Below are 14,745 nucleotides of genomic sequence, written 5' to 3' on the forward strand. Positions count from 1 at the left end.
GGTAAATTCTTGATAGCAACCAAAAATAGGTAACTATAGAAAAAGTTATTTTCCAAGGTAATACTCGATGTGGACCAACCCCATAGTTCTACCAGCTTATCATTTATAATATGATTGGATATTAAATTACCCATCAAATGAAGAAATCCAAAGTTCTGTAAACCAAATTAACAGGGCTACAATACATTATGCTTACCATAAGCAACATAAGCTAATGATAGTCCATATGCCTAGTTTACATAGGCCTACCACAGGCAGTGGTAGGTTAGAATTAGGTTAGGCTTGGTTTAGACTAACCTAAACACTCCAGGTCCAAGGGATATATGAAGTTAATCAGTTTTATGTCGGTATGAAGATTGATCTATGGTTAGGCTTGCTAAGTGCGACGAAAATTGTCTTTATCTTTGATTACACTTTCGTTTAAGGTCTTAGCTGTAGGTTATTTAAGCTTCTATACCCAACTGAATTTCTAAAAGATTTCTTTGAATTCCTGCAAAGTAGGCCTGATATATTTTGTATAGTGTCACCCCAATGGAATTAAAGTGAAAGAAGCCCCTTAAGCTTTATAATGTTCAGTGTGAACTAGCTCTGGGCAATCTGAGGAAACTCTTTACAGGATATATGAATTGACTCCCCACCCCTTTAACTTTTATGATTAGCTATAGTAGGTATTTTATAGGATATTAAGGAAGAGACCTTCACAGAGATTTTTCCTTTCTTTGTTTAAGATTTTGGCATTAATCCCAGAAGGGCTGGCTGGTACTAAACATGGTGTTCCATGGAGCTTTAATTCTTAAAAATGTAAAAAAAAAAAACTACTAAATTTCTCATGTTATAGTAAATTTTTTTAAGGTATCTCACCTGTACTTCATAGGTATATGCTTTTCTATATTGTTAAGTAAAAAAATTTCATTAATGAATAATATCTTTTATGTGCAGCTTTTACATGGAATCGTCCTATTTGTGAGTAGTGAAAGATTTTACATATAAGAGTTTTTAATAGACAGAATGGCCGAGCTAATAAACAGGATATATCATAATTTCAGGCAATTATTAATATTATTATTATCATCACCATTATTATTATTATTATTATTATTGTATATTATTATTATTATGATTATTATTATGGTGGTGGTGGTTGTTGTACCGTATTCATTTGGAACAAGCCCACAGGGACCATTGACTTTGAATTCAAACTTCCAAAGAATGAAGTGTTCATTCAAAAGAAGGAATAGAAATACTGAAAGAGGAGAACAGTTATTAGAAAAACAGATAGGTTACAGTTAATTAGGTACATCCTTTGGTTTAAGGTTACAATTAATTTACCTAGTTACATCCTTGGTGTACTAGCAGAAATTGCTTGCAGAATTTCATGCTATTCAGTTTTCAATTAGTTCTGTGATTTACCTTGTAATTTTATGATTGTATTTTGTATAAAAGTAGGTTGGTAGTGGTTTAAATAAAATAATAAAAAAAATGACTAAATAGTATTCAGGGAATCCTGGAATGTAGAGGAAGAAAACTGGTAGATAAGACAAAAAAAAAAAAGGAAAGTAACAAGAGATATAGGTGCTCTGTGTTAGTATTTTGACTCACTTTTAAAAGTGTTATTGGTCATCTGGCCTGAATCTGTTGTAATGAATTAAGAGAATTGGAATACCCTTGCTTGTCTGTCATAGTTAGAGGGTAGATTGTATCATTAATATAAAAAAACAATAGGTAAAATGGACTGGTGAATGCCAACATCAACCAGCTTATCGGATCTCAGTGAAGGGACATTATTGTTTGTGCAACTTAAACATGAATAACTATTGTAAGAATAACTTGCGTAACATAAATAACATGACATTAGGGAAGGCCTTAGAGTTTACATATGCCACATTTTAGGAGTTAACCACCCTCAAATGGAGATTTAAAGGGCACAGCGAGAAGAAAACAATCTTGTCAAGGTCTTGATTTCGTGATGCAGGAATTTGTAATTGTAAGGCTCATAGTTTATGTAAAGGTGACCTCGAATTAGAGGATGAGCATTGCTAATTATAGACCACCCCAGCAGGTATTGCTCTCATGACAAAACAATTGCCTTTTATAGTGACTAGTAAGTGCTGTAAGCAGAATCATACTAGTCAGTGTTTGTGTACATAAGATAGGTTAATACCTTGAACGTTTATGCACTTTTAATTGACTGAATATGCAAAAAGTAACCAAATAACAAGTAAATGAACTGTTAGGATGTCAGATGTGACTAGTGAATGAATATCTGGTAGTGTACATATTCTCTATGCAAGTCACGATTAAGGGGGTATTGCCTCTTGCCTACTAATGAGTGATCGGATATAAGATGAATATAAGCAGGTGGTCCTAACTCTGCCTCTGAGTCTTTGGTTAATGATTATTTACTAAGGGGTTAACATGCTGTACCAGTAAGTGGTATTATTCGTAGGTGATTTGATAAGTAAAGGGAACTAATGAAAGTAAGAGATGGTGAGGCTAGAAGTTTGAAATGTTCAGTGAGATAAGTTTTGCTGGCTGTAATTGATTTATGTGTCTGTTGGTTTCCTTGGCGTACCCAGTAGAATTTGTATAGATAAAAGCTATGCTAAATATGGGATTAAGTTTTATTTCTTTTAATTTGTTATTTTTTACTTGGGTGACATTGTGCAGTGGAAATAAAAGTTTCATAAAAAAAAGGTAGAATTTAGTAAATACATTATGTAGAGACTTTATGATGATTGTGTGCACAATAACCCCCCCCAAAAAAAACATAAAATAATCCAGTTTGGTAAGGTATAGTCTGAATGACCTTGGAATGTTTCAGTACATGTATGTATGCTTTATAAATTTATGCAAATGTCTATCACATTAACAGTGTGTGTGTGAGTATGGTACAAGATATTTGAAAAATTATTTTTAAGTGGTCTTGTTGCATAAATGAATAACTTGTTCAAGTTTTATATAGTATACGTACTGTTTTTGTAATATTCTGTGGGAACATTCTGGGTAAATTCGTGGTGATGGTAAATGTAATTCCAATTATGGATGTTATATATAGTACAGAAGAATAGTACTTGTACTATTATTGCATGGCATTCATTACAGTTTTAATGTCTGGGTGTCAATTTTATATTTTTTCTTTTCTTTGACAAAATATGCAAGAAAATAGTACCGTATCTACATTATTCCTAGTTTTGATCGTCAGATTATTGTGTACATAGTAAATTACACTCCAGTAAGTTTTGGAATACTGTACATAAACCCCCAGGATTTGTGTGGTATGTAAACTCCCCCCACCCCCAACAAATAGCTAAAATCCACAAATTCTTAAAACCCCTCTAATAATGCTTAGAACTGTCTATTTTGATGTTAAAAAAAAAAAAAAAACTTAAAATGCTTTACCCGAGCATTTTAATAGTTTTGTCACAGAAGTACATTTAGCCTAGTCATGAAAATATGAAATTACAGTAATTAGTTAATATTTCTCTGAGTAAAATACCGTGAATAGACAAATTTTCTGCGAGTGATGTCTATACAGTACTAGTATATGTTTTATAGAGAAATCCATCAATTGGTGAGCCTGAAAATCCGGGGAGTTTACCATATTGTGTTTCTGGATTCAGAAAGAAATCACTATAAGAGGAGAAATGAGAGAGACGTACAACATATTTCATGTTTCAAAACCAAAACCATTTTAGTTGTGACCATTGCCTGAAAATGAAAGTATTACGTAAAGTATGAATTTTATAAACGTCAGCATTGCTGTTGATGAATTCCTGCTCTGAAGTCATAAAATTTTTATTTACAGATCCTGCAACCTATTTGTCATATAAAGGAGAATTAGATATACCAGGAGATTGGGATAGCGGACCACTCATACGTTTAAGACGAGAAGATAATCCAAAGGATAAGGAGAAAGATGGAGAGAAACCGACATCTGCGGTTAGTTATCTTAAGTTCTTTTGTTTTGTGTAGATTATGTGGCCAATTTGCATCAGGAGTGGAGCTAATGCTGGCATTGTCATATTGGCATGGAGTGTGATTTGTCTTTTACTGCATTTGCTCTCAGCTTTTTGCCATTGTTTTTGTGTTCATGTTGCACATGCATTTTCATTTCATTGAATTGACCACTCATCCTTTCTTAAGTATGTATCTTTGTTTTAAAAAACTGAATTAGATTATGCTGTACTGCACATCATTTTCATTTGTTGCAGATTGTGTCATTAAATACTGTGTGTCTGTCAGTCATGTTGTTGTTTTTTTACTAAACTGGTGTGGAAGAGTGAACACATTGTGTAACACTGTGGTTTGACCATTTTAATGCTACTCGGTTATCATTCTGATTTTGACATGTATAATTAATTTTATTTTGCCTCACAAACTACTTCATTTGTGGTTACATTCCTGTCCCATTGTCATGACATTTGTCTCCATTTGCTACACTGCAGATTTCTTGGGCTACCTCGGCGCGCTCTGTTCCCATTTTTGGAAGCTTAAATGTCTAGTGAAGGTTTCCTCTGGTAGGATTACTTAATTTCTTATTATTTTGTAGGGTTTTCCTGTTCCTTATTATTGAAGTAATCCTATAAACAGCCAGTTAACTTGACACAGCAATGGCCTTTGAGCTAGGAACCAGTGCAGACTTGAGTGCTGCCTTAAATAGAATCACAGAATGAAGCCTTTCCTGGTACTGAAGAAATGACATCTCATTGCTCATTTTACCAGCTGCTTTTTGATAGGCTATGTGCTCAATAGGCGTTGGTGTGTGCAATAAAATTGAGTTTATGTAGTGTACTATATGTATCCATATTTACACAAGTATGTGTAGCAATGTGCAAAAAAGTTTGCTTATGCGGCTTGTATTGTAGCATTGACTAAAGTTATCTATAAAGTCTATAAAGTACTAGAGTATTGTTCATGAATACAGTACTGAAATGTACATTTTCTGTACATGCTTCGGTATTTGCTGCAATTTTACCTGTCTAATAATCATTAATAATCATGTACAGTATGGTCCCCAATTATGCGAGAATTTGGTCGATCTACAGGCCTCGCAGACTGGAAAATTGCAAATTTCGATACACATACCTTATGGGAATAATTCCATTAGGGCCAAGGCAAACGGCAACTTACCCAGTTAAACTTTTTACTATCCATTTTCAATACTTTCTATGTACTACTATGTTGTATTTTTTTCCAATATGAAATTGTTCTTATGGATAAATAAAACATTAAAAAGGTTTTAAAGTTTTGATAACTTGAAAAAGTTTAAAATTACACCCAGGATGGTGAAGACTCCCGCACGCAAACACTGCCACCATTGGGTGCAAGTTTACTGTATGTTACAGTCATTTCCTGCTGTAAAAATCTTTAAAAACCTTTTGGGTAGAATTTCCTCTACCTATCCTATCCTCTGCCAAAAAACCTTCAAACTCCTCTATTCTCATCCTCCATGAAGAGTTCTTCTCCAAAAAGGAGGCTTTGTGAATCATGACGTCACAAATACGTGAGGCGGAGCCTTCCGTCTTAGCCAATGGCTGAGCAGGAGGCCTTCCGTCTCAACCAATGGCTGAGCAGGAGCCTTCTGTCTTTTAACCAGTGGCTGAGCAGGAAATATTTTCTTGCATCCCCCCCCCCCCCTCCCCCCCCCCCCCCCCCCCTATCTCTCAGACATTAGTGAATTCCCCCCCACCCCTCCCCTTTTCTCAGAACATCAGTGAATCTCCCCCTCCCCTTCTCTCAGACATCAGTGAATTCCCCCCTCCCCTTCTCTCCAGACATCAGTGAATTCCCCCCCTCCCCCTTCTCTCAGACATCAGTGAAACACCCCCCACCCCTTCTCTAGACATCAGGGGAAACCCGCCCCCCCCACAAAAAAAAAAAAAAAAAAAAAAAATAAAAAGACCATAGATTAGATATGTTTTGTGGTACATGACTCGCAGACTTTGAACGACTGTGCAGATACAGAAAATCTAATTATGAGAACTAGCGACTGCACAAAAGGGGAATCGCACAACCCGATACGCATATTTCGGGACCATACGTTATATAAAGTTTTTTTTTTTGCCAAACAATTCATGTTCGAGTAGGAGTGAAGAGTCATTGAAGGATTTATTCTTGAGTTCACTGATGGTGTTAGTATGGAGTTATAGTGTCTTTTTACTGAAGACTTGTTTTTCTGTTTAAATGACTGGTTTTGCTGTAAATGATATCTTGTGAGTGACTTGATGTGGTCATCAAAGGCAGCCAGGATTTTCTGTTGTCCTAATGTTCTCAGTGGTAAACATTATTGTAAGGATTGACTCTGAAGGTGAGTAAATTCAAAAGGGGTAGAAGAAAAGGAGAACATAATTTATTGATAGCTACCTTTGTGAATTTAAGATCATGTGTATAGTTGCTGGTAATTTGACAGCCATTCCCATGAGCAGATGATAACTCACTGTTTAAACTGAACTACTGTAATGATACTATAATGCTCCAGAAATCAAAGACATAAACCAAGTGTTAGCCTTCCCAGATGCTATCATCGAGGCTGGTTAGAATTCTATGGGCGGGGACTTGATGTTTTTAAAGTGCTTTACAATTTTGTTTTTTTAATGAACGAAACTATTTTTTTTTTACTTTAGAGTTATAACGCTTGCATGCAACCCTTCCCTGTGGTATTCATGATGCATATGATATGGCAAGTCATTTATGTGATGTGTTAGCACTTCATATTTCTGGCACTTGCTCTCGGCTGATAACAGGCTAACACAAAGTAGTATTTTCTTGTCGGTTGTCTCATAACGAAAATGTTGGTTCACGTAGGAATTTATTTAAAAAGTGCATGCTGTCACCTTTTCAATAATCCATTGTAGGTTAATCTTATTTGTGTGACTCTTGTTATAAGATTGAGACTATTCAAGAGCACAATTGTAGTAACTTGATGTTATGATCTTCCAGCATGCTCATTATATTGTCATTATGATACCAATTTTGATATTCTTGCACGAGTTTTTTTTTTTTTTTTTTTTTTTTTTTTTTTTTTTTTTTGCCTATTTTTTGCTCAAATGTAAAGTATGATATTTTTGATAAAAATGGAATGTCCAATGAAATAGATGTAAATGCTGTATAGCATGATATTTGTTACCCTGTTTTGAAATGTCAGTGGATTGTCTAACACTGTCCTGATGTTTTTTATGCATGTTTAACATAATCATTTAGTCTATTTTCCAACCAGAGATGGTTGCTACCACATCCTGTCTTGCTGCCGTTCACATCTTTCTGAATTTCCTATCGTTCTTTCTGTATCACATGTACCATATTCAATTTCTGGCTCATTTTGCTGTATATTATTGTTTGCAGATTATATTGTCATTTTACCCGTGTATGTTCACTCCCAAAGTTTTCTTCCTGTTGCAGTGTTATGTACTCATTTGATGTTACATCCACTGGACTTTTGTACAATTAGTTCCTTCATTTACATCTTAGGGCACTGAAATCTTGATTTTGTGTTAACTAAAAAGTTAAATGGTACTCCCTAACTTGCCATAGTGCTGCTACTAATTCTGAATAATAATCTGCTTGCTAACATTATGCAAAAACTTGCAGGGGAAGAAGCCGACTGTTCCTGCAAAAAATCCCAAAGTTAGCAAGGTTTCTTCTGCTGCAAAGAGCAAGCTGCTACTGAAGAAAGTGGCTAGTGATGATAGTCTCTCAGTAGAAACCCCCTCTAGTGTCGAAACATCCAGTAATGATACTAGTTCTACTACCACCACCACTACTACTACCACCACCACCACATCCATCACTACTACTACTACTACCTCCTCACCTACCACCAATCCTGTCCCGATTAGTACCGGTGATTCTTCAGCTGTCGTCCCCTCTACAGAAGGAGCTAGTTCAGAGAATGTCACGGGAGGGGCAATGGTGGGTTATGGCTGAAGTTATGTAGTGTTTCTCGTAATTCATTATGATTATTTAGTCTCTAGCAAGGATGAGAACTTTATTTCTGTAGGGTATTGATTGCTATGGATATTAATTAGGACTTTTGTAATGCTTTTTGAGTTAATTTTTCTTGATAATCATTTTTATAATTAGTATGCAATTACTAGTACTAATAGCTCATAGAAACTGTTGAGATTAGGTCTGTTGGTTATATGTACTGTAGTCACTCTTTTTACTTATGTGAATTTTGTTTTAACAGATATTGGTTGTCTTTTTGCAAGTTAGCTTCTGTAGCTTTCAGTGAATTGTTCAGTATTTATATATTTTTCTTAAAATATTTTTTCATAGTATATATAATTCCAGTTGCAGCTTTCTAGCAGTGTTGATTTTGCCATACAGTAATACATACCAAGCATGAAACTTGTATATGAAATGTTACTGTTCAGTTTGCTAAACATACATAACAAATAAAGAAAAAAATAAATGACTTAATACTAACAGTGAATCTCGAGCCCTTAGGAAGGTTTGAATGGACTATGTAGGATCATATGACGATGAGACCTCCTTATGATAGTTTTAGTGAAAATACTGAAATAATTATTAATTTTTTTTTTCTACTATACAAAGGGGCCATTGTTTTTTTAAAGTCAGGTAGCACATTATTTAAGATGACTCATTTGCATTACTTTAGGAATTCTGAGATTTGTTTTAAGAAAATTTGGTACCCAGTAGAATTACAAATATATTTCTCATCAGAAAGATACTGTTTTGTACAGATGTTTAAAACATAATGTATACAGCTTTTTTGGTGCCCCTTAAGTTGGTTACCAAGCTTGTCCCCTGTATTGCACAGTGTAGACAAATACGCAAAGGTTCTTGTGCAACATCCTTTGGCATCTTCCAACCCACCTGTTCAGTGTCTTCTATCTTATAAAGCTCCAGTTTTCATGCCTCGGGGATTGAATTTTTTGGAGTGTTCCTGGTTTGTGTAGAAATGTTTCTTATTCTTTTTATACCACCACATGATGAGACTTCTATAGTGTTAATCATTCAAGGGCTATTTAATTCCACATGATTCATTGATCTGGTAAAATTATGAATTTGCTGTGTAGGGTAACTGTCAATCAATTTGATGGTGTGTTGAAAGGAAAGTGTGACAGTCTTTTCAATTAGTGGTGTTTTGCTAGCCTTTGTCACTTTTTTGCTTTATCAAAATGTAAGGGGTATGCTTTTTTCTATATGGTAGATTTAGTTTGGAAATTGTCAGTGTAGAATAGGTTAGATTTACTTAATTGGGTTTACTTCATGCTTCTCATTTGGGTATGTGTGGTCATAATTGTGCTTGATATATAAATGTATGGGTAATCACTTTGATGGATTGAAAGGATTCTTGGATAATTGCTGTAAATATGTGACCATGTAAATATACCAGCCAGTCCTGTGAGAGCGAAGTAAAATTCCTCAGTGGTCTGATTAAACTACTAAATAGTAATAATGTAAATATATTATTTTGCATCCAATAATTTTTGCTGTTCAGTAACATGAATAGGGTTAATTTTTGTGAGTATATTATATACTGGTATTGTAAATAGGTTTTCTTTATATTAAAGGTATCATTACATTAGAAATTAACAATATACCTGATGAAGTCTACTAAAGGAATAGTAGGGAAAAAAAAAAAAAAAAAAAAAAGTGTTGAATATTTCAGTTAAGATTTTTTTACTTTTTAATAACTGAATTCTGGAGTGTGTTCATAGAGGTTTGAAATCCAGAAGAGATGTAATTTATTTGTAGGTTGTAGGTTTTTATTATAGATTGGAGGAAAAAAGGGAGCAAAACTAGTTGAAAGAAGTCAGATACCCAGGTAAGAACACACACAAGTGAATACTGTATTAGGGAAATGAACAGATGGAAAGTAATGCATTTGTGGATGAAGGGATGCTTACATAAGACACCTTTGCTAACATACTGTACTGATTATCTCACCAGGAAGTTCTCTATTTTTGTGGTAATCGTGTTTGTGGTTCAAGTACATCTGTGTGGATTTTCTCCTAATGGCATTGAAGGTCATCCAAAACACAAAGGGTCTGACATCAAGTTTTCCTCTTCTCATAGTGTTGAAAGGTCATTCTCCCTGTGAAATCATGCATTTTTGAGCTTTTCCTTCTTTGATCTTAAGGATATATTTTGTATACAGTATATTATTCCCCTCTGATAGAAATGGATCTTGTTATAATTTTGCCATGAATCTCTGAATTTGCTAGCTCATTATGAGCTGCTACTACACTTCATCCAAGCTTACAGAAGACACCTTTGCTAACATGCTCACATTAGACTTCTTATAGATAGGTTATCATAGCATGCATAATGGAGTGAATTCATTGTGTTGGCTTAAGTACATGCATGTATCTTGGTGGTTGTGGTTTGTATGATGCAAGGATGTGTACATTGGGTATTCACGTGGCTAATACTGTCGGTCACCCTTGAACTTTCTACAGTAGAATTTAGGAAAGTTGAGAGTAATAGTATTATAAAGTAGCTGAATGAAACTGCTAATTGGCATTTGGGTCTTACACAAAAAAATGTTCTTCCATGGAGTAAGGTGACATTAGAAGAGTTGGACAGCTAATTTGGAAGAGACCAAAAGGAACAGGTGAAAAGTAAAAGGAAACAAATTAAGTTGGAGGTTATGGGATGTTGCAGAGCACCTTTAGTAATGGCAGCATTCTGACCATGACATTATGTTAAAGCAGACAAATTGGAGGTAACTGGATGAAATATTTAAAGGCAATAAACTGGCATTTTCAATATGATTGTTATGGTACGGTATGCTGCGGCTCATTGCAAATGGTACCCATCCCATTGGGAGTTGAGATGTTGTTTGCAAATGTTGATTTACACAAAAATAGGGATAATTTTGGGGAGTTGAGAATGTCAAATCTACTCAGTCCTCTGAGAAATGTATTTATTCATTTCTGTTATCATAAATGCTGAATTTCCAACTTCAGATGTAACACACATATAGGGCTTCTTGAAAAACAAAGACTATAAATTGTTTTTATTTTTTAATTTTGTTTTTGGATACCAGTATATTTCTGATGGGTATCCAGTATTTTATCAGAGCTTCTGAAAATAGAATAAAGGTTAGATGCCTTGGAAGGAAATTAGCACAGGTGCTCTTTTGCAATTATATAAACTGTTAAAGAAATAGTTGTTTTAGTGATTATATTTAGCTTTTTTTTTTGTCAGTGTGATAGTAAATTATTGTACTTCTCTTATTATGCAATGTACTGCTTGCTTGTTTGGCAATGCTTATAATATGGGTGAAACCCTGCTTTTAAGAAAATGGTACAGAAATATGAGCCATTTTTGTAAAAGATATAGTAAATATGGTGTCTTGATTTTATTTTGTATATAACTGTGAACTGAAATTGGGAATTTTCCTCTCAAGATACAATATTCATAATGAAAATTTTTTTTTTTTTTTTATTGAATTTTTCACTTTGGTTATAAATCCACAGCAAGTCGATTTGGTACCTAAATCTACGGCAGCACCAAACATTCCAAAAAATGACTCGAACACAGGTGCCACGGATGCCCCTGTCAAAAATGTAGGTGGTCAGCAGGGTGCCGAAGAGGAGGAGGAGGATCCTGACAGTGGAGGTGACGATTTGGTTCCCATCACAGGATATGAAACCAAGAATACAACAATTGATCATCATCGGTAAGCTTGCTCTTCACATCCTGTAGTTGCGGTCAGCCTTCATTAAGCCTTGAGCGTAGGCATTACCGAAGGGTCTTTGCCACATCCCTTGGGTCCTTGGCTCCAACCTTTTAATTCCTTTTACTCTACCTCCTTTCATATTCTCTTTCTTGCGTCTGACTTTCCATCCTCTCTTACAACTTTTGCATAGTGGAACTGTGAGGTTTTCCTTCTGTTGCTCCTTTCAAACCTTGCTTACTGCCAGTTTCCCTTTCAGCCCTGAATGCCATCTTAGGTCCCAGTGCATCAATCAGTTTCTTAAACACTGAATCATTATGTGGTAGTATTGTTTCAGGTAACTGAATATTTAGTATTTTGGCATTTATTTATTTTTTTTTTTATTTGCATTTTTTTTTATAACATTTTTCTGTTGCCTGATAGTAGTGGAGCCTATATTCCTGCCTTGAAAATGTAACTAAATACCTTTTTGTTTTCTTATTTATGAAAATAACTTTTTGGCAGCAAATCAGTCACTGCAATAAAAAAAATAATATATTGTATTTGCTGCTTAATTAGAATATTTACCCCTATTTTACAAGGATGTTTTGTGGAGAAAAATTTTTTTTTTCCATATACACTTATTGAAAGATATTTTAATGTTATTTGGTAGGGAAAAATGTATGATTCTGCGCAAGAAATACAATACGTAATGTTCAAGTATGGTACTGGAATGAAGTATAGACTCAATATGAAATTTACCATAAGTAAACAATGTTTATGTGGTACCACAACAGGCCACCAAGCGCCTCAGTGGCGTGGTTGGTTTGGTGTTTGCATCTCACCTCGGTGGTCGCGGGTTCGATTCTCGGCCGTTCCATTGAGGAGTGAGAGATGTTTATTTCTGGTGATAGAAGTTCACTCTCGACGTGGTTCGGAAGTCACGTAAAGCCGTTGGTCCCGTTGCTGAATAACCAATGGTTCCATGCAACATAAAAATACCATACAAACAAAGACAACAGGCCACTAGGGTGGTGCTATGAGTTTGTTTCCATCCACATATTGCAAATGGCTGACAGGCTAACTGCTGACGTATTGTAAGCAGTTTTTTGAAAGTTTGTGATAACTTGCTGATAATTTGGCTTGTTTTCAGTATTTTACTATTAATAGCAATGTACTGTAATAATTAGGCTTGTTTTCAATGTTTTATTATTAGCAACAATTTTTGTGTACCTAGTATGCTCGCCATAGGCTACTACGTTACTTGATCTCCAATCTGTAATATGGCCGCATTGGATGCAGGGCAGTTTTTTTTATACATGTAAAAATAAAAAAGGTGTCTAATACGCTGTTGAATACAGGAATTTCAATGTTTTGGGAAAAAAATTACATAGCACTGTTAGACTTTTTTTTTTTTTTATGGAAACAACTTCCTGTATGTAAGAAGGATATTAGTTGTAATTTATCAGATTCTTCTGAGCTTATAGACTGTTTACTTTATCCTTTTATAAATATTGTAATAGACTGTGTACTTTATCCTTTTATAAAATATTGTATAGTCTTTTTTTCTTTTTTCTGGCTTATGACATGTCCATGGCAAACTTAAACTGCTCTAATGAAGACACAAGTCTGTTCCATTCCTTTTGAATTTGGAGATTCATTTGACCTTTATTTGTATTTTCCTTTTAATTTTTGATTTCTCAAATCCAGATACCATGGTAGTAAAGTGGGACGTGTATTTTGGACGTTTTAGACTACAAATTTCCTTATCTGACAAGTTTCTTGAAAAATGTTATTACAGGATAAGGCAAGACTGTACCAAATCTAAATGATTTCCAATGAATTCTGAAAGAACATTGTATTTGATTTGTAGTTATGTTTTTTCCTTGCAGGTACTACACTTCTCTAACTGTAAATGGAGATGGAAATGCTCAGCAGTACTGGGTTAACTTGGACACCCTCAATGAGGAAGTAGTCATTAAGAATGAGATGCTGTGCGATTCACATCGCAGGGCTGCGGTGAGTATGGAAGTGCTTCTTCTCTTTGGTACTTTCCAGTTGTAAGCTGTTAGTTACCTTTCGTTATTTGCCAAGTTCTGGATTGTTGGGCCAAAGGAGGGTCTCTAAACGTGTTGAGTATTCTGATTGGTATTCATGTTAGTGTGTAGCATGTAGAAACTTTTATTATTTTGAGAGAGAATGAATGGTTTTTGTTGATTTGTATTACTACTCTGATTGTAAGGTCTAATCATTTAATTTTATTTCCTACCGGTGCTTGTTAATATTCTTTGTCTAAGGTTTTTATATATTTTTTTTATCCTTTAGTTCTAAGAACATTTAATTTCCAAGGTGATGAAGTAGTATCATTTCTTCTGGCACTGATAGAAGTGTGATTTGCAGAGATGTGCAGTCTCTTGATTAGCTAGTGTTTTGTGTACAACCTACGAGTTGCCATTAGTGAATACATATATGGGCAATAGAAGTATTGGAACCTCTTTCCTGCCTGATTCCTCCAAATCAATGGCGCGTAATATTTTTGCACACCATGAGTGAATCTGTCCTCCTAAAACTTGATATTGCTACTCATATGAGGGTACCCATCTATTAAGGTTTAAGGGGTTCGCCAACTGCCAAATTTTGAAGAATTGTCAAATTTTAGATGTTAATAGTTTTCAACAGTTTTATGTCTTAAACATATCCTGAAGTGATAATGCAAAAAAAAAAAAAGTTTAGACTGGTTTATTAACAAATTTGTTCATAACTTATATGACAACTGTGAACCACAAATTTTTAAAAAGACTAAAAAAAAATAACTGTATGAGTAATTTACGGTAGGATCAAGTAAGATAAATACTGTTTTGGACTGTTTTATGTGCAAATAAAACCTTGAAAAGTTATTGCTAAAAATAATGTTTTTAGATTGGTTCATTGACAATTTTGTTCGTCTATTGTACTGCACTGTGATTGAAAAACTGAATAAATAGCATGTAAATTGAGTGTGAAAAAAAATTTACGCAAATTCACCCACTAAAGTATCTTATTCTCTCAATGGGACATGTCAAAGAAAACTGGTTATAATGATATAGGGATAACTTGCTCTAGATGTTCAGATTCTCTCA

The 14,745-nt window shown here is 34.5% G+C and overlaps 2 protein-coding genes across 2 annotated transcripts in view; one reads left to right on the forward strand and one right to left on the reverse strand.

Moving 5' to 3' along the window:
* Positions 1–14,745, reverse strand: part of LOC135223525 (plexin domain-containing protein 2-like) — a gene marked incomplete in the record, with an annotated part of 113,441 nt that overhangs the window by 67,476 nt on the left and 31,220 nt on the right.
* Positions 3,751–13,690, forward strand: LOC135223938 (uncharacterized protein DDB_G0284459-like). The gene is made up of 4 exons (XM_064262859.1): positions 3,751–3,939; positions 7,588–7,908; positions 11,448–11,650; positions 13,519–13,690. The coding sequence occupies exons 1-4, from the start codon at positions 3,766–3,768 to the stop codon at positions 13,688–13,690; spliced, it is 870 nt and encodes a 289-aa protein (XP_064118929.1). The 5' UTR covers positions 3,751–3,765.

This window comes from Macrobrachium nipponense, chromosome 10 (genome assembly GCF_015104395.2).
Source record: "Macrobrachium nipponense isolate FS-2020 chromosome 10, ASM1510439v2, whole genome shotgun sequence".
Lineage (NCBI taxonomy): Eukaryota > Metazoa > Arthropoda > Malacostraca > Decapoda > Palaemonidae > Macrobrachium > Macrobrachium nipponense.

Excerpts from the sequence above, each read along its gene's own strand:
- LOC135223938 (XM_064262859.1), top strand. The coding sequence starts at position 3,766 with ATGAATTCCTGCTCTGAAGTCATAAAATTTTTATTTACAGATCCTGCA. Across the intron at positions 3,940-7,587 it reads GAGAGAAACCGACATCTGCG|GGGAAGAAGCCGACTGTTCC; the intron begins GTTAGTTATCTT and ends AAAAACTTGCAG. Across the intron at positions 11,651-13,518 it reads ACAACAATTGATCATCATCG|GTACTACACTTCTCTAACTG; the intron begins GTAAGCTTGCTC and ends TTTTCCTTGCAG.